Here is an 18,281-nt window from a genome sequence, read left to right as displayed (position 1 = left end):
AGAATAGATATGAGAAGGAGAAACCCCTTTTTAATCTTTGATGGTAACAAGAAGCACTTTCTTATGTTCCAGGGAACTTCACTCCCTGTGAGGATCATTTAGGAAAAGCAAAAACTGCTGGTGTGAAATGTTAGAAATTCAAAGTGTTAAATTTTCTCTTGTTATCAGATTTCATCATTATACGATGGGTCATAGCACAGCTAGCTCATATTTTGCAGTGTGGTTTTGTCCCATACCAGAGAAAAGGCCAGGATCCACGATGCTGATTCAGAGACCTCCATGCAGTGGGATCCAAAGAGAGGAAGGCCTGTTCATTTGCACACTGCTGCCCTCCATAAACAGGAAAGAATGGCTTGATTCCCTAACAGCTGGCATAAAAGAGTAAGACAAGTCTGGGCTCCTTATGGTCAAGTCCCCAGCTTAAAAACCTTCTTACCCCAGTGACATTTCCCAGAGCAGATTATATAGGAGGAATTAAATATCTCCTTTTGGAGGCTTGGGTCCACCTTTTCTTTTATGGAAGCTACCTGGTTTTTCTCAAAACAGATTGGTTTCAGAATGAAAGGATATTTGGCAGTGGCATCCTCTTTAATGACAATATTTTTGTCAAAAAGCAAGACTATTTCAAATCTTAATTCCTTATGTTAGGAATTATCTGTCTCTTTGCAACTTCAAGAAAAGTCTTGGTGACAGCACCATGGGTAGACCACATGGTCGCTGGGGGCTTCAGTTTCTCCCTCTGTGAATCACAGAGTGGGGTAGCTGGAGGAGGCCTGCAGGGGTGATGGAATTCCGGCCCCTCCTCCACTGCCCACAGACTGCACACCCATCACCTGCTTCTAAAACTATCCCACAAATAAAAAAGGATTTTTTTCATTTTCACTCTTACTTACTTACTAGTAATACATCCACTTGTGTATACGGAACCCAGTTTCCCTAGTCTAGAAGTTAAGGTAAGATGGATTGATTAGGATCCATTTCTCAAGTATATGGTCAACATAGAGTCATCAAAAACGTATTTTTGGACGTCTTTTCCAGGAATTTTATGAGTCTCTTAAGTCTGGGGCTTGACCTCCAATTTCTTTAGAGAAAGCTGAAAGTCATAGCTAAATTTAAGAAGGTGTTTAATTTTTCCTATTTCTTTGAAAACACCAACATTTTGGATCACTTCTATGATAGTTATTTTGTTCACTTCACTGCCCCTTGTCTATGAAGTCCCAAAACACATGTGGGAAATGCTAGCTTCTGATTACATTTGTAAAATTCCAACCTTGACCCCAAAGCTGTGATTGTTCAAGATGCCAGATATGCAGAACTATTTTTACTAGGTTTCAGGAGAACTGTCCAATCATATAAATCTTGATTCTTAAACAAATCCTCCCCTGGGAGTAAAGATCAAAATAATACTCTGATGATGCAATTACTAGAGCAAGCAAAGCCAGACTTCACGATGCAGAGAAATTATAAAGAAAGGCCACACAATCTTCTGGAGTTCTTTGTCCACTTTTGAACGGTAGCTCTAGAGTTTCTTTTTTGTAATCAGACAATCCTTAACCAAGAGCTCACAAGCATTCACAGGGTATCGGGCGCCTGTGAGATAATCCAATGCTTATCCCTCCTCAGAGGCTTTCTCTTACATCATGACCCATGAGTTGTAGGACAAATGCTGACAAGGAGAAAGAGAAAACGGACAGGGATCTACCCCGTGTTATCAGAGCAAGAACTTGATTAGTTGATGGTCCTGGGAGCTTTCAGCCCACACGTGGTAGGAGTGGGAAACTGGAGACCAGTGAGTGGGCTCCGTGAGCCCCTCTCAGGGTGGGTGCCATTGGCCACTTATTCCTCATTGGTCCTTCGTCCAAAGAGAGAGCAGAGCATTAATGTATCCAGGAACTTAACAAGAACATCTCTTTGATGATCTGTCATCCATCTGAAAGAAGTTCAGATGACTATAGCCACCCCAGTCATCACCTGCCATAATGATCCTTGTTTCACCTGACCTAATGGGTACCAATGATACAACTATTAGAGTCAACTGAGGCTCCTGAAGAATAAGCTTCTTGCCGTGTTCTTCACAACCTTTGATGGGGGCCCCTGAAGCTTCTTGGGATTATCTTAAGAGAAATTTCCGGAAACTTCTATCGGTACAGGCAAGTGGAGGAAAGAAGCTTTCATGTTGGAGGTCATAGAAACGCTAAAGAGATCTAAGACCTCACAGGCTGCCCTTGTGCTAAGGCTCAGAGCTTGTCTTATAAATAGCTGTGTGCCTCCACTATCTCCACTTTCTTGCATAGTGACAGGAACATAGAAGCAGCGTGAGAAACATGTCCAATGTTGAAAAAACAAGCGTGGTCCAAGAGGAAAATGACTCTGCTTCCATCGTCTTCATCCTGAAATCTGGAGGAGAAAGATGAAGGAATTTGGGGAAGCCCTGAATCCACCATCCATAATGCAAGCTTAGGGACTTTGCGTCATCTTTTCTTAAAGTTAGTGCTTTAAAATCACGATGAAATTTTACTCGAACTTGACTCAAGGGCATATGTGCCAAGCTTTTCAAACAGTGAAAGAAACAGCAGTGTGGACTTCTGCATATGCCTTTTATAAGTAAATGGCATTGGACTTCAAAGACCCAGTTACTGCTTTCATTTTCAATAGAGGCAAGGAAGCTCTATTCCATTCCCAGAAAGCTCTTGGTCTTGGTATTGACTGGTTATTATCAGCTTTTTTCACAGTGTGGCCTGAGGTCACTGTGTGGGGAAGGAATCCCGGGATTTGTGGAATCCACTGTTGTCCCCTGAAGCCCACAACACCGATTACGACCCGAGTGTGCCTCCGTCACTTCCCCTGGCTGCTGTTCCTGCCTGTGGTCTGAGAAATTAGTAAGCATTTTTTTTAAGGTACTAAACACATATTTAATAGAGATCTTTATTGCTAAATAGTTCTTATAGCAATAGAAGAGAGAGAGAGAGCTCTCTGAGGTCAGCCCCTGGGTTTGGGGAGATTAGCCTATATAGTGGATATAATCTCTACTCATCACCAGAGCCGTGATATCACTGTGAAGTCTGGAGACATTTTTCTGGTCGGAGAACTCCCTCCAAGTGGATACTGCGCAGTGGTATGGTCATTTGAATCCCAGTGATGGCGTCTCATCCAGCCGAGTCATCCTTGCCAACCCTGTGAGAGAAATCTAGGCTCACTCCATCTCCTCTGTAGCTGGGTTCAGTGTTATTACCAGAACCTGGGATTATGACCCTCCACAAAACTCTGCAGATCGGAAAGCTAAGAACACCAGCTGAGCCAGGAGATCCTGTGTGTTGTGCTTCTCCGATGGCGTATCCTGGGAGATGATGTCTGAGAAATTTTAGAACACTTTGCAAAATTAGATGAATGAGCTTGACTAAGACGCAAGTGACAGATGAACCAAGAATCGAGAAAGTCTTCGCCTTCACCAGAGATGTTTCCTAGGTTGTTCTTCATGTGGGCCGACCCTGTTTTTCACTGTCTGTCATTCCACAGCTTTGTTTGTTCAGTCCTGCTTCATACACCACTCCCCTTCGCTTTCCCTTCTTACAGCCTGTTAGCTCATGGACTGTGCAGCATCTGTAAGAATGAAGGGGAAGCGTGCAGACCCAGTGAAAACTCCTCTTCCCAAGTTTCCACTTGGCTCTGCAGCCTCCGGGAGCATATCTCATCTTGAAGCACAGACCACATGGATGCCTGAACTAAGAACATACCCTCTCATCCACCAGTCGTAGGAGGCAAATATATATTGATGAACAGCCACAGTGTCTGTCCTATCCAGAGGATTGAAAACATAAAATTTATATTTCTTTTATGGAGAGAGTAAGAATGTTCTTACAGTTTATAGAACCCTAGGGCTTCCAGATAAGGCCTCACCATTGCAGTTGAGCCCTCTCTTATGGACTTTTGATTCACGTGTGAAATCGAGCTAAGGGTGGGGACCAGCCCGGCTGAAAGCATCAGCCCTTCAGGAAATGGCCATCTCGCCAGCCTTTGTGGGAACACATGTGGGGGAGGTATAGAGAAGGAGGTGCTAGGGAGGCTCCTCCAATGGCTGTGACCACAGCCCAATAAGGAAGGTGAAATGCTGTGACTGATTTATGCTGGGAATGAAGAGGTCTGCCCTGCCCCAAGCACACAGCCAGGCACCCATCCTCACAAATGAGCAAAACCTTAGATTGCCAAATAATTCAGTGCTTGGATATAACCCCCCAGTGATGATGTGTGATGGTAACAATGATGTATGCGTTGGAAAACAGAGCATACATCATTCTACCTTTTAAGTTAATCAGCATTGAGAAGGAATCAGGTTTTCTTTTCTTTTTCTTGTCTTTCACAGCAACATCCATTGACCTGCACCTCACATTCTGTGTAAGTTGCAAAGGAGAGATGCATCTTACTTAGAACACCACGCATTCTGCATTCAAGTCTATGTGGGCACATGTGTCCATGGAAAATACAAGAACGGCAAACAGATAAGCTAGCAGTATATTTGACCAAAGACACAACCTACTTCCCTAGTGTATATCAGGGGTGACTCACATTTTGCCTATTTCTGAATTCCATCCTCCTGGGGCCACCTCTGCCCATGCAGGGTGCCCTCGCTCTTGTCCCGCTGCGTCCCCTGGAGGGAAGGTGGATGCTGCTTTGGGTAGACAAAGGGGCAAGTTCTAGTTTTCCATAAAGCTGATGGAGCAGGACTGTAGCCACTTTTGCAGCTTCCCATCCTCCTTTTTCTGCTGTTTTCCTTATCCATATGTCTTCTTATTTATATGATCACATTTCCAAACGCCTGGATCACAGAGTGAGTTGACGTTCCTTTTGGCCCTTCCTGGAGAATGTGCTTGCTCTCCCTCCTTCTCTCTCGTGTTGTCCTGTCTTTGGTTTTATTTTCCCCACCCTGGCAGGTCCGTCCCAAATGTGGGGTGCAGCCCCCTTTGTCTCCTTAGCACCTGGCATGGTTATGTGACAGGCAGTATTGCACTTTTTCGATCCTACCTTAAATGTGCTGTCTTTTATTTCCCAAGCGCACTATCTGGATAGGGTAGTTAAAGGTATGGTCTTCCTTCCTCTATTTTCCTATTGTCTTTGTGTGTGTGCTTGTGTATGAGCATAACAGACAGAAGAAATGCGTATCTAGAAATGTATATATACCCCATAAGCAAGGTGTCTCGATGCTGCCACATCCCAGGCTTTGTCACAGCAGCCACTGCCCAGAGGGCAGAGGGGTTTTGGTCCCAAGATGGTTGATATACCTGGAGTGTCATTCTCCCCTGCCCCAGGTGCTCAGTCTGTTTTGTGACATTACCACTGTGCTGTGTTGTCCTTCTCTCCCCATACACACATACACCCCCTCACCCTTTCTACCCCATCTCATGTCACCCTGCCCATCCCTTATGGCCCCTGGTCCATCAGAATGAAGATGCTGGGAACCAGGGTGGGTGGCCTGAGACAGGAAGAGACCCCAGAGCAAACTAAGAAATCTTAAGAACTCCATTCCCACTAGTACTAGTACTGTGTGCTAGATACTGTGCCAGGCTCTGGAGAAATGGGGGAAAACAGAGCCCTGACCTCAGGGAGTGAATGGTCTGTTTGTTTGGATTTTTTTTTCCTTTTCAGAGAAGGCCTGACTTTGGTAAGTTTTATCGTTGACGAGTGTTCCCTACAGGCCAAGTAATTCCTTCTGTTTTAAGCATTTACATTAAGTAGACGGTACCCAATTTTCCAAAGAGGCCTCATTGCTCTAGGAATAAGTCTCAGAATGATCAGATATGTGTGCTCCAGAAAGGCTCCAAGCTTCTGGAGGAGAAATACCATGCCATCTTCAGCTTTTTATCCTCAAGCCCTCACACAGCACCGGGCACCAAATATGTGCTCATTGGTTAAGGAAACATACTCTGAAGTCAGACTGCCTGAGTTTGAATCCAAACTCCAATACTTAATGAACTGGATGACCTTGGGCATGTTTCTTAACCTCTCTTCCCTTCAGAGTCTTTATAAAATGAGGATAACAGGACGTGCCTGGTGGGATTGGCGTGAGGATTGATTAAAGTGATGAATGTAAAGTGTTATTAGCACCTGGGCAGGAATGATGCTCAAGAAATGTTAGCTGTGCTGTTTTATCATCATATTCTTAGCCTCACCCGTAATTTGGAGAAGGACTTCATTAACCAGACTAATTTTTGAAATCGTAAAGAAAAAGGTTAAATTGGCTTTTAGTAAGAGTTAGCAACTGCTGTTTAAAAAGTGATGGAAAGGATTTTAGGGAAACATAAATGGCTAAATGCTTTTCAACTGGAATATCTTTGCCAAATACAGCAAAGGTGGTACTAGGGCCCATCCAATGGTGTTGAGAAGCAAGGTTCCTCGGATTTCACGTACTGGCCTTCAACCAAGAATAAAATTATTCCAGCAAGAAAGAGTAGCACCTCTGAGCCTCTTTAAAATAGGCATTTCACACATAATCATTATCAGAGGAATCCTCAGTATGGATTAAGTTTAATAGCTGGTGGATTTTTTTTCCTACTTTGTGAAGTTTTTCCATATCCATGAGTCTTGAGGGAGTCCTGTGAATTTTTTCAAGTGAATAGTTACACTCATTTGATTGGAAAAGGAAATTAAAGTTGAAGAAGCTGAGTGGCCCATTCTGGATCACACTCCTAGTAAGTGGCAGAACCAGGATTTTGTATTTCCTGGCCTAATCCGTATTTCCAGTATTCTTTCATCTGTCACAGTAAGTCACCAAGAATGTCCCATTAATTTCCAAAATTCTTCCCCAAACTGTCTTCCAAACTGGCAACCTCATCAGGAAGTGACCCGTATTCTCTCAAACCACCCGTTCTGATCCTTAGTTCAGAAAATATATCACCAAACCTTGAGCTGGATTAGGTCAGTGAATCATAACTTGCTTTAAAAGACAAATGTTTCTTGCCAAAATCTAGATCTGGACCAAGCCCCCATCTGGCTGGCTTTCTGGTATAATGGGTACTAGTAACTCCCGCAAAAAAGAATTCAGAGACCGATATAATGCAAACCCCAGACTTTTCAGAGTAGAATATTTTGCAGTTCAGAGACAAACCAGCTTTTGTTCTTTGCTTTCCACTTGCATTGGAAGACACTGAGGAAACAACAGTCACTCAACAAGTATGTTGAACTCCTCCTAAGTGCCAGGAAATGTGGATGCCACACAACGGAAGTGGTCCCAGCCTAGCAGAGAAGACACTAAAACAAATAATTCCAACAAAGTATGATGACGATTGTGATAGAGAAAGTCCCATGGCCACTTAGCAAGAAGAGCTCTCCCCAACTTAGGCAGGGCCTCATAGGCCAAGACCGTGGGCCGTAACAAGCATATGAGAGGCCACTGAAGGCTTTTAAAAGCAGGATAATGACTTGATGACATTTGTGATTTGGAAGGATCAATCTGGCCATATTGTGGAAAAGAGTTGAAAAGGAACACCTGGGGGCAAAGAGACCAGTTAGGAGACTGTTGCTGTCATCTAGGAGGGAAGAAATGGTGACCTTGTCTAGGGAAGTGACTGTAGGGATGAAAAAGTACAAGAAAACCAGAAAGAGAAACATAAATGGGACATTTGTTGTGTTAGGTGTGTTGCATAGCTGCTTTACCACTTAGGTAAAAAATAAATACCTTCAAGGATTCTGAAAGTCTTCTAGCTTCAAGGGAGGCTTCTTCCTAGGCTTAAGCAGGAGGTTGAAGATAAAGCAGTCCCCTGTCATTTAAAGGGCATCGTTTCTTTTCAAAAGCTTATTAGCCCTTCTCTAAACCTTAAAATTACATTATTTTGGCTCTGGCAAATGCCTGGTGTGAGTCGTTCCAGAGGGGATTGTTAATGTCACTTGGGCTCTCTGAATTATTGACGAATTTCAGGGTTGTGGAATTAATGAGCTTCAGCAATGGGTAAAGATGGGCATATTGCTTTAAGAAAGTCAGCAAGTACCCCGGAGGAGGCTTCCTCATACTGGCTAATGGGGGTGTGATGATCCCAGATGCAAATTCCTGCTTGAGAGCAAACCTCATTCAAGCCACAGGTACTACAGTTCTCTCTGAAACCCTGAAACTGGTAGGACAGTGCAGACCCTCGGGATAGAACCTGGTCCATTTGAAGAAACTGCTGAGAGAGTGCTCTGTGATTTCACATGTAGAGCTTACCCTCCCCAGGAACACGGGCTCCTCTGGCAGTTTAAGAGCAGCACAGAATGGGTTGCACCAGGCACTGTGTGCTAAGAGGAGCTTCCCACAGAGGGTTTTGTGGAATGGAATATTCTGCATGATTGTAAATGGTTGTGGGTAGGGGAGGAATAGTTCTGAGGAAAGCGTTCTGATACTCAAATAAGCAGGTTTCTTTATTATAAGACTTCCCAGAGCCTTTAGTGTATTAATATTTAGTGTGACTTTCTAGGATAAGAATATAGGATATATTGTTTTCCAGACTTACAGAAGTTTGTATTTGAGGACCTCATAGAACTAGTAGTTCAAAGAATTCACTTTGAGAGGTATTGTTTGAGATTATAAGATCCATTTTAAATTGCCCTGGAACAAAGGGTATCGATAAATAGAATATAAAAATACTGAGGGCAGAGGCTATATTCTCAGCTCTGTATACCCCAGAATTAACACATGCCTGGTGTCCAGTAGGTGTTAAGTAAAGTTTGTTGAAATTAAGAACAAAATCATCAAATTTGAAGTTGTTTTGACCTTCTCTATTGGGTGACTGTACTGGAGGGACCTAACAGAGCATCTCATCCAAACCTTCATTTCATAGATAAGGAAATTGAGGCCAAAAGGGGAAAAATCACTTTCCCAAGATCCCACAACTTAGTCAGGCAGAACCTAGGTCCCCACCTCATTCATTGATTCATTTCAACAAATATATACCAAGTACTGGCCACATGCAAGGCACTGGATTAGGTCCGAAGTTGCCTTTATGGAGTTTACATTCTAATGGAGGGAGTAAGGCAGTAAACTATTGCAAAATTAATAATTTGAGTATGCTCGGGACAGTTGCTCTCAGGGGGAAAGAGTGCTAGGAAAGCATGAAACGGTGGGCCTGGTGTGAGACTCGTGACCCTGAACCCATCTCGCTGCTTCCTGCTGAGCTGCGTGTTGGCCCCATGACCATGTCACTGGGTTTGTCTCAGCTCCCTCTGGCAAGGTTTGTATTTATGAGGACTACAGCTTTTGACCCAAACATTGACACAGTTTGGACTGGCAAAGGGTTATTTTCTAGTTTGTGAGTTTCTTAGTGAAGTTATACAATGTTAAAACAAATAAACCCAATAATAATAATAGCAGCTGTCCTTTATTAAATACCTACCAGTGTTACCCACTGTGCTAAATAATTGATATACATTATCCCATTAATCTTCTTAATAACTCTTTGAATTACATATTACCTCCATTTTACAGATGAGAAAACTGAGGCTTAGAGAGTTAAATAATTTGCCAGTCATCACACAGGTAGTAAGTAAAATGGTGGTGCTGGGATTTAAACTGAGGTCTGTCTAGGTACAAAGTTCATACTGTATTATAACACATGGTTTTTATTAAAAATTTAGGATTAAATGGTGTGAAATTGGCACTGCCCTAGAAAATAAGGATCTGGAAAATATAACCAAAAGTTACTTAGTTTGGAAATAATATATGTAGAATGTCTAGCACAGTGGCAAGTCATATGAGACCTTCAGTATATGGCAACTGGCATTGTCATCACTCTCCTGAAGCATCTAAGCCAGGGTTTGGCAAACTACAGCACACAGACCAAATCTGGCTCATCACTTGTTTTTGTAAATAAAGTTTTATTGGAACACAGCCATGCCCATTCATTTATAAATTGTACGTGGCTCCTTTCAAGCTGCAATGGCAGAGTTGGGTAATTGCAACAGAGACCACATGGCTCACAAGCCTAAAATATTTATTATCTGGACCCTTACTGAGAAAGCTTGCCAACTCTGATCTAGATAACTGCCTCAGTTTTCTATTTTGCCTTTCTATAACCCCTACCTGAGGTTAGGGATACAACTTAGGATGTTATAGTCCCTCTACTAAACTAGAGAGAAGGTCAAGGTGAGTAGAAGATTCAGATACTGTGTTCAAGCTGTATGTCAGGCTTTGTGCATCTTGCACACATCTTATTTAATCCTCCCACCAACCCCATTTTATAAGTAGACTGAGGCTCAGAGAAATTAAATAAGGTGCCTGGGTGTCCTAAAGCCACTACGTGACAGAGCCAACCTTTGATATGGCTCCCAAGCTTGTGCTCTTAGATAAGAGATGTTATTTGCATCTTACAAGAGGCTACATCTTGGAGCAAGAGAAAGCAGTCTACTACCATTCTTAACGATTGGACTCTTCTTCCTCCAAAACTGATCTCAAATACATAGGAGGCTTAATTTAAAGAAAGTCTCAGCTGGATGGACAAAACTTTAAATGGGACTAACTGGAGAAAGAGGGAGTCTGTATTTGCTTAGATCAGGAGGGGTGGCTGGTGTTAGCTACTGAATCAGATTGCCTGGGTGGTCACCTGCATGTCACAGCACTGCTCCTGCGCTTTTCAACTGCTTTCTCGATCACTTTTGGGGTGGCCATGCTGCTGGCTTCCCACCTTTCCCAGCAGGCTTCTGCTGTGACCCCAGAATCTACATTTGCTTCAAAACTTCCACAGGAATCCCTCCTAGGCTCAGAGTACACACTCCGTAAATGTTTCTTCCTTTGAATGGAACACAGTGGCCAGATTGATTGATTGGTATTGAACATCTGTATTGAACATCTCAAGTATAAATGAACATGTTCTTTTCTTTTACTTTGTAAGAACAGTCAACTGTCAAAAGGCCTTGAAACACTACAGCTTTAGATTCTATTTGATCGGCCGTTTAGTGAGTGCCTACCTTGGCCTAGGTCTTATGTCAGACAGCCACATCCACATTTGTCCCATTTAAGAATAATGGGTCAAAAAAAAAAAAAAGAATAATGGGTCAGTTTTCAGTTATTTCATGACAGAAAATTTAGTTTGTAGCTGTATTTGCTGCTCAATAATAAAACAAGTTTTATAGATGGCAGAGTGCTTTCACATCCATACCTTTCCCTGAGACTGAGCAGGGCCAGAGAAGACATCCCAGGGAGGTAATATTTTGATAGCCCCTCTGAGAAAAGAATTGGCAGATTTGTTAAAAGGAGGACTTGAATGAAAACCAAGCAGCAACTTAGAAGCTGGAGTAAACCGTGTAACTTCACAGATTCTCAGGCCTAGATTTCTAAGCTACAGACTCAGAGAGAGAGGGGTTTGAAAAGGTGGTCAACAAAAACCTGCAAATCTACTTGAATAATAACTCCCCACCTTATGATATAGTCAAAGCAGAACTAAGGCGAAGTCTAAATATTGCCTGACCCTCCTTGATTAAATCACCCACAGCCCTCTCAGACAGATGGCCACTCCTGTATTTGGTTCCCACCATATTTTGTACATCTCCCTCAGGGTGCTTAGCAGTGAATATTTTGCTTATACCAGCCTGTCTCCTTTGATAGGCTACATGCTCCTCAAGAATAAGAACTAGGTCTTACTCATCTCTGTACCTCCAGTGCTAGCCCAGAGAAGGTGCTTAATAAATGACGGACAGGCAGACAGATGTACAGATGAAGAAAATTAGGGAAGGGAAGCCTGCCCAAACCTGCACTGGCAATCACAGACAGCCCTACTTAGTCTCTCTCGTGGCAGTCATCTAGGTTCCCTTTACTGGCTGTAGATAAGATGGGGAAAAAAAGACTCCAGGACTCTTCCTGAAAGCAAAGACAGTTGTTCAGGAGAAAATAGGACAAAATAAATGATAAGCCTAAGGTTCAGTACAGTGAACCTAGTAACAAGGCCTGAAAAAAGTACAGCCTTTTAGAATGAGACCCAGAAGTGCTGAGGGGACAAGAGGAGTAAATAGAGAGATGATTCCTTTGTTCCACACAGCCACCAGAGACAGGAAAAACAGGCAAGAGTGAGCAAGGAGCAAGGATCAGCCAGAAAGCTCCGCTGATCAAATTTGGACGAGCCCACATCCACTGACTCCTGCTGTAGAATCCTGATCACCTTTGAAAGAGGGGGTTTCAGATACAGAAGGTGTGGGTTTCAGACCTATGCCTGCCACGTCCTGACAGCGCCTCGTCCTGACTGTGCATCCTTAGTAAGGCCTTCCACCTCTGGGTCTCAGTTGCCTTAGAGGTAAAGTGGCAGTTCTAATGATAGGCCTCCCCAGGTGCTGAGGGCATCAGTGTGCTGATGAATGTGAAAGCCTTTTGTAAGTTGACAGGCAGAGTGTGCGTGTGTGTGACCAGTTGGCTGTGGATGATCCTACCTTGATTCCATGTGCTTTGCCTTGCAGAGGGTTGCCCTGGCTTGTGCAATGGCAACGGCAGATGTACCTTGGACCTGAATGGGTGGCACTGCGTCTGCCAGCTGGGCTGGAGAGGAGCTGGCTGTGACACGTCCATGGAAACCGCCTGTGGCGACAGCAAAGACAACGATGGAGGTAGGGCTCTGGCACCCATTGGTGCTGTGCATCTCCAGGGCTGTGGGAAGCACAGAGTGGAGGGTGGGCATTACTGAGATAACAGGCCACCAGCACACCAGCTGTCCAGTCAAGGGGGCCTGCAGGGTAGGCATAAAACGGCACATGTCATCTAAGGAATGAGTGCATATCGCTGGTTGTTCCATTTGAATTCATTAAAATTAGCTGGTGCAAACAAAATTAGTTACCCTCTGAGAGCAAGTGCAGAGGAGAAGGCATATGGAAGAAGGAATTTTCTAGTAATTCATTAATGGAATGAGTTGCCTGGCAAAGTTATGAGATACCACCATTGGAAGTGGACAAGAAAAGGCCACCCAATTCTATACCACAGAAAGTGGCAGAAAGGATGCTTCTCCAGGGGAGGGAGGTTGAGTTACCTCTGTCAAGGTCCCTTCTCCCCTGATTCTGGTGGTAACCCTCCCCAAGCATGCTGGGGGCCACCTTTGCCTCCACACCTTCTGTCCCTGCGGGTTTGTAGTAGAATTTGTCTTTGCTGTTGGGTTTTTTTCAAGTGCTGGGCAGTCAAAACCCTAAGGAAGGGAGGCCTAGTCTTGTGGAACTTTTATTAGCTGAGAGTGAAGAGTCCAGGGTTCTAATCCCAATTCTGTCTTTGGTGCTCTGTGTGTCCTTAAGCAAGCTACTCGATGTCAGTGGGCCTCACACTCCCTATTTATAAAACGAGGCCATTGGATCATAAGAGCCCTTCCAGTCTTTATATTAGTCCTAGAATTAGCCTTTGTCTTTCTGTTGTGTGGAACTTGTATAAATACGAACACAATGTGCTTTGCTTTCCCACTTGGAAGATGGGTTGATTCCTCCTGACTCTACCAATCTCAAGGGGTTACTAGGAGAAGAAAAAGATGGAGATATGAAAAAAAAAAAAAAAAAAGATCAAAACAGTTAATCCTTCCTTTATAATGATGGCCTAACAGTTGGCCTACTCCAGATGTGTTTATGCAGCTCCCTCATATTTATGCCAAGGGACTTTCTGATATACTGCACAGAGTAGGAAATCAACAGGCCAGAAACTCAGCATCCCAACCTTTGGGAACCTTCTACTTAGGGTGATTCTACAATGTCAAAGCACCAGAAGGATTAAAAGGCCAAGTGTGTGCTGTTGTGATTGCTGTGGTTCATTTGCCTTGAGTTGGCTCCAGCAACCTTGGGCTGTTTCAGGCCACTGGTCTTTGTCTGAGCCAGTCCTTCGGTCTGCTGCCTGAATCCAGGAGGTGGTCGGGCCTGATGCACCCAGTCCTGGGACCCGTGGGGTAATTGTCGACAAGGAGCTCGTGGGGTTGGGTCATGGTAGCCAGGCAGAGGCAGTGGGTCCCTGCTCTCCTCCTGAGATCTCACAGGGCTGAAATGTCCCGTAATCAGTCTGAGATTTGTGGAGCTCATTCATTCTGTGCTCCATAAATATCCAGGGTTCCTGTTACGGAGCCAGGCGCTAGGCCAGGCACAGAGATGAGTAAGTCCGGTCCCCACACTCCAGGAGCTCAAATGAGGGAGGGAGACCAAAGTTAAGTGCTAATGGACGGTGATAAGGGCAGTTGCAGACTTCTGTATTGGCTGTTGTGAGAGTAGGAAGACATTCATCAAGAAGGTGAAGCTTGAGCAGGCAGGCGTTTCTTGGAAAGGAGGGAGAAAACATCATGGGCAAAGCAGGGAAGGGCACCAAGTAGCCCTGTCTTCAGGCAAGATAAAGTACAATCGTACTGGCTCTTCATAGGGAAGAGATGTCAGCCTAAATTATCTGCCTAACTCCCCCCTTCACTTTGCCTGTGTAGACGCAATTCCATGACCAGCAATGACATTCCTATAGTTAGAAAAGAAAGGGAGAGGAGCTATACTGTGAAGTCATTCCCTTCTCAGGAATCCAGAGTCTTGGCCAAAGCTTTCAGGAGGCTGTTGACTATCTGGGCAGCAAAAGAACTGAATGTCCCTGAGAAATGTGGGGAGAGGGTGCACTCCCCCGTACCACGCATACCAGAATAAGTTATAAAACAGGGTTCATTTACCCCCTCACGTGAAACACAATGCCAGTGTACCCTCTGTTCACCATCCGTCAGAGGCAGCCCTCCCAGTGCTGACAGGGTGCGTGGGCACACAGGAGCCAAAAGCCCCACAGCTTTGATGGGAGAAAGAGCTTCTCATCATAGGAAACAGGGCTGATCCCAACCCCAGGGGAACAGAGCCTTCTCCAGCCGCCATGGAGATGAACCAGCATGAAGTAGAAAAGAACAATGAGAAAATCCCCAAGTGTAGGAGAATATACCTCTTCCGTTTACGGAGCATGTTATGGACTGGAATGAGTTTTTACATACTTTTTACGAGAGCCATACAATAGTACTACTGTAACTTGAGTTCATTCACTCACGCAGCAAACGTTAACTGAATGTCTACCCTGCACTGGGCCCTCTCCTGGGTCTTGGGGCTTCAGAGACAAATAAGACACAGTCCCTGCCTTTGTGAAGTTCACAGCCTGGAGAGAGAAACAACACCAGTTGCAATGCAGTGGGATAATTGCTGTAATAAAGGAGCATCCACTCATTCAACTGATGTCATCAAATGCCTGGGTACCCTCCTGGGAACTGTGATGTAGCCCCTGTCCCACGGGGCTTCCAGTTCAGCCAGGAAGACATCCCATGGATCGTCATGGTGGGGAAGAGAGTTAGCTGGGGAGACCAGACTGTTGAGGGAGCTTGGCCTTGGGTTCTCAACTGAGAAATGAGGGAATGTCTCACCTCGGGACCCTCTCAGTTTGGTGGGCTCTCTACCCATTGGGGGAGCCAAGAGGAAGGGGCGGAGGGTCCCCACTTTGCAGGGTGGCACAGATGAAACAACCATAAGGGTTAGACTGTCCCCAAGCGCCGGAGGGGGCAAGACTATCCTCACTGGGCCCTCTGGGTCTTGGCCAAACAGGGACAGTTTCAGTGGAGGGAGAAGCAGGGCAGGCTGTGCACGGCAGCACAGGGGTGAGCCAGGTTGAGCAGTCGGCCGTCTGCAGTTCAGTCAAGCAGACACCTGCGGGGCTTCTGCTGTCTACCGGGTACCACACTCCTTTCTGAGAGGGTACCAAGACCGATGAACGTGACCCTGTCTGTCTCCCTCAGGAAGCTCACAGTTACTTGGAAGGAATTGTTATCCAAACAACCAAATCTTATGGAGGTAGAATGAAACAGGTGCCTTTATTTCAGCCATGATGTGGGACACAGCATAATCCCAGATAAATAAGTCAGGGTGGAGGGAAAAAAAATGTTAGCGTCTCGCTGAGAGATTGTTTTTGGCTGATGTGACTCAGGGGCTTGGAGAAGGGATTAGCAGAGGTTAATGTGAGTAGCAGGACTGGAGGAGACAGAGAACACAGACTACAGCTCCCTCCTTCTACTCCCCTGCACATTACAGACCGGGAAACTGGGGCCCAGAGAGGGGATGTGACGTCATATGCATCGAAGTCACACAGAAAGTCATTAACACAGCTGGACTAGGACCCAAGACTCTTGGGCCATCCTGTGTGATCTTATGGACCACCTCCTCCTAGTGCTTTATCCTCCTCCTAGACATGTAGTGTGAGTACTTATTCGAATTTAAATAGGCTACAACAGTACCACAGAGCAGACCAGAGGATGACAATGTTAACTTATATGTCATTTTACCGTTTGCAAAGCAATTGTGTACCCGTCCAACAACACTGGGAGGTGTATGATATTCTTATCCCTATACTCTTTTCTTATGATGAGGAAGCTAGGACTTAGTAAGGGGAAGTATTTTGCCCAGGTCACACAGCTGGCAGGTGACAGAAACTGCATAGTCTGTGAGATCTGGCCACCTGAGAGCTTTTCAGTGTGCCCAGACTTCGAACTCACAGCTCTATCGTAACCCTGACCGTGGCTCTTATCTGAGAACTTCTGGTTTCTCTTCTTTCCCAATTTGCTAGGCTTAAAGCAGTCCTTTACAAATTAAACTGGAATTTCAAGCTTCATTAAGAATGTTCTTGCAGTGTTTTTAAACTGAGACCAAAAAAAAAGTTACACAATATGGCTGAGTTGGGTTTAGTAGCTTCATTGGTTTGTTTCTGTTTTCACTTGTGGTCATTGTCTACATTTTTAAAGCGGGGAATAGATCCTGGATATGACTTAGTTACTCCCAGTCTCCTAATCCTCTGTCAGGGCTGCCCAGTCAACCTAGCCTGCCTCCAGATTCACCCCGAGCCCTGGCTGCTGAGGGGGAACAGCAAGGCAGGCTGGCAAACAGAGGCCCAGACTCACCACAAAATGCGAATTCCTCTGTGTGGCCCATTTGACGAAGAAGATGATCCCTATGCATGTAGCGCCCTTTAGGAAGCCCTCTGTGAAGTGCTGTCACGTGCACCTTCCTGTGCGTTGCACACTGACCCTCTGATGGGGCATTCATGCCCATTTCAGAGATGGAGAAACTGTGGCCCAGAGATGCTGTGTGACTGTAAAATAAGAATAGTAAGGCCTACCTTGCAGGGTTGCTATGAGGATTACAGGTGATGTATCTAAAGCACCTGAGAAGCAACACACCGCAGTGATTAAAAGTACAGGATCTGTACCTAGATTGTCTGGATTCAAATCCTTGCTCCCCCATTTGCTGGCTGCATGACCTTCAGCGAGTTATTCAATTTCTCTAAGCCCCAGTTCATCACCTGCAAATGTCAGGTCTCTTTCTCCTGCTCCTTTCCACCTGTAATCACAGAAACATAATGTTTGTTATAAAATAAATATATTTTCATGTATAAATGATTATTTTTAAAACTTGGAATTATGTTCTCTATATAATTTTATCCTCTACTTTTTGTACTTATGATTATACTGTGTTTCTCCATATAATGTATTTTGACCTTTTTCATGTCTTAGTTAAATTTTGTATTCCAAACTATTACACGCCTACTGCTAGAAGGAAAAAAGTTCAAATGTACATAAAGGAAGACAACAGCCATCGTTTAGAGAGCATCTCTAAGGGGCAGGCCCTGCACTGGACACTCTGTGTCCATAACCTCCAGCCCCTCACAACACACTTGCAGGGCAGATGTTTACAGGCAGGGAAACCGAGGCTCACTGAGCTGATGTGATTTTCCCAAAGTCATCCAGTGGATCAGTGGGAAAGCTAGGATGAGGATGGAACCTGTGTTTAAAAAGAAGAAGCCAAGAGAAAAAGCCCACTGGAATTTAAGCAACCAGACCCCTTTTGATAAAGGATCTTTAAGCAGCTTCAAGGTGTGTTCATCTCTTTAGGCAGTGTTGGTCCCATAAAAAAAACAATCATGGATTGCAATTCAGGTAATTGATAGATGCAACCTGGAAGGAGAAATTTCAGTAAAACCAAGAACAGAGCTCTCTGTCCTCCCTTCTCCTCCCCATCTCCCATTGTTGGCATGGAGAGTTCACATAAAGCCAAAGAATTTGGCCGCACTTCAGACTATCTCTAAACCACATTTCTTGTGATAAGAGACAAGAGCGAAATTGACCTTTAAATATCCTGGGTTCCGAGGAGGAGATAAAGATTTTGCAAGCCTTTTCAAAGAAGGCACAGAATTTATTCTAGCAAATGACAAAAACTTCTCCCAGATGTGTACAGACAGGGAGGCACATTCCACCCACCGCCCCCCGGGGCCTCCCCAGATGCTGTGCTCACAGCCGGCTGCAAAACACTTCTGTGCCCAGACT

At 44.6% G+C, this 18,281-nt stretch overlaps 1 protein-coding gene across 1 annotated transcript in view; it reads left to right on the top strand.

The window, feature by feature from the left end:
* The window catches only part of TENM4 (teneurin transmembrane protein 4), a 756,454-nt gene that overhangs the window by 625,089 nt on the left and 113,084 nt on the right, over positions 1-18,281 (top strand). Inside the window, exon 21 of the mRNA XM_082343256.1 lies at positions 12,406-12,552. Within this exon, the coding sequence (XP_082199382.1) occupies positions 12,406-12,552 (147 nt within the window). The remainder of the gene's footprint in view (positions 1-12,405; positions 12,553-18,281) is intronic.

Source organism: Balaenoptera borealis, assembly GCF_965194805.1.
Source record: "Balaenoptera borealis genome assembly, chromosome: 11".
NCBI classification, from domain to species: Eukaryota; Metazoa; Chordata; class Mammalia; order Artiodactyla; family Balaenopteridae; genus Balaenoptera; species Balaenoptera borealis.
This window is presented reverse-complemented; position numbering and strand designations above follow the sequence as displayed.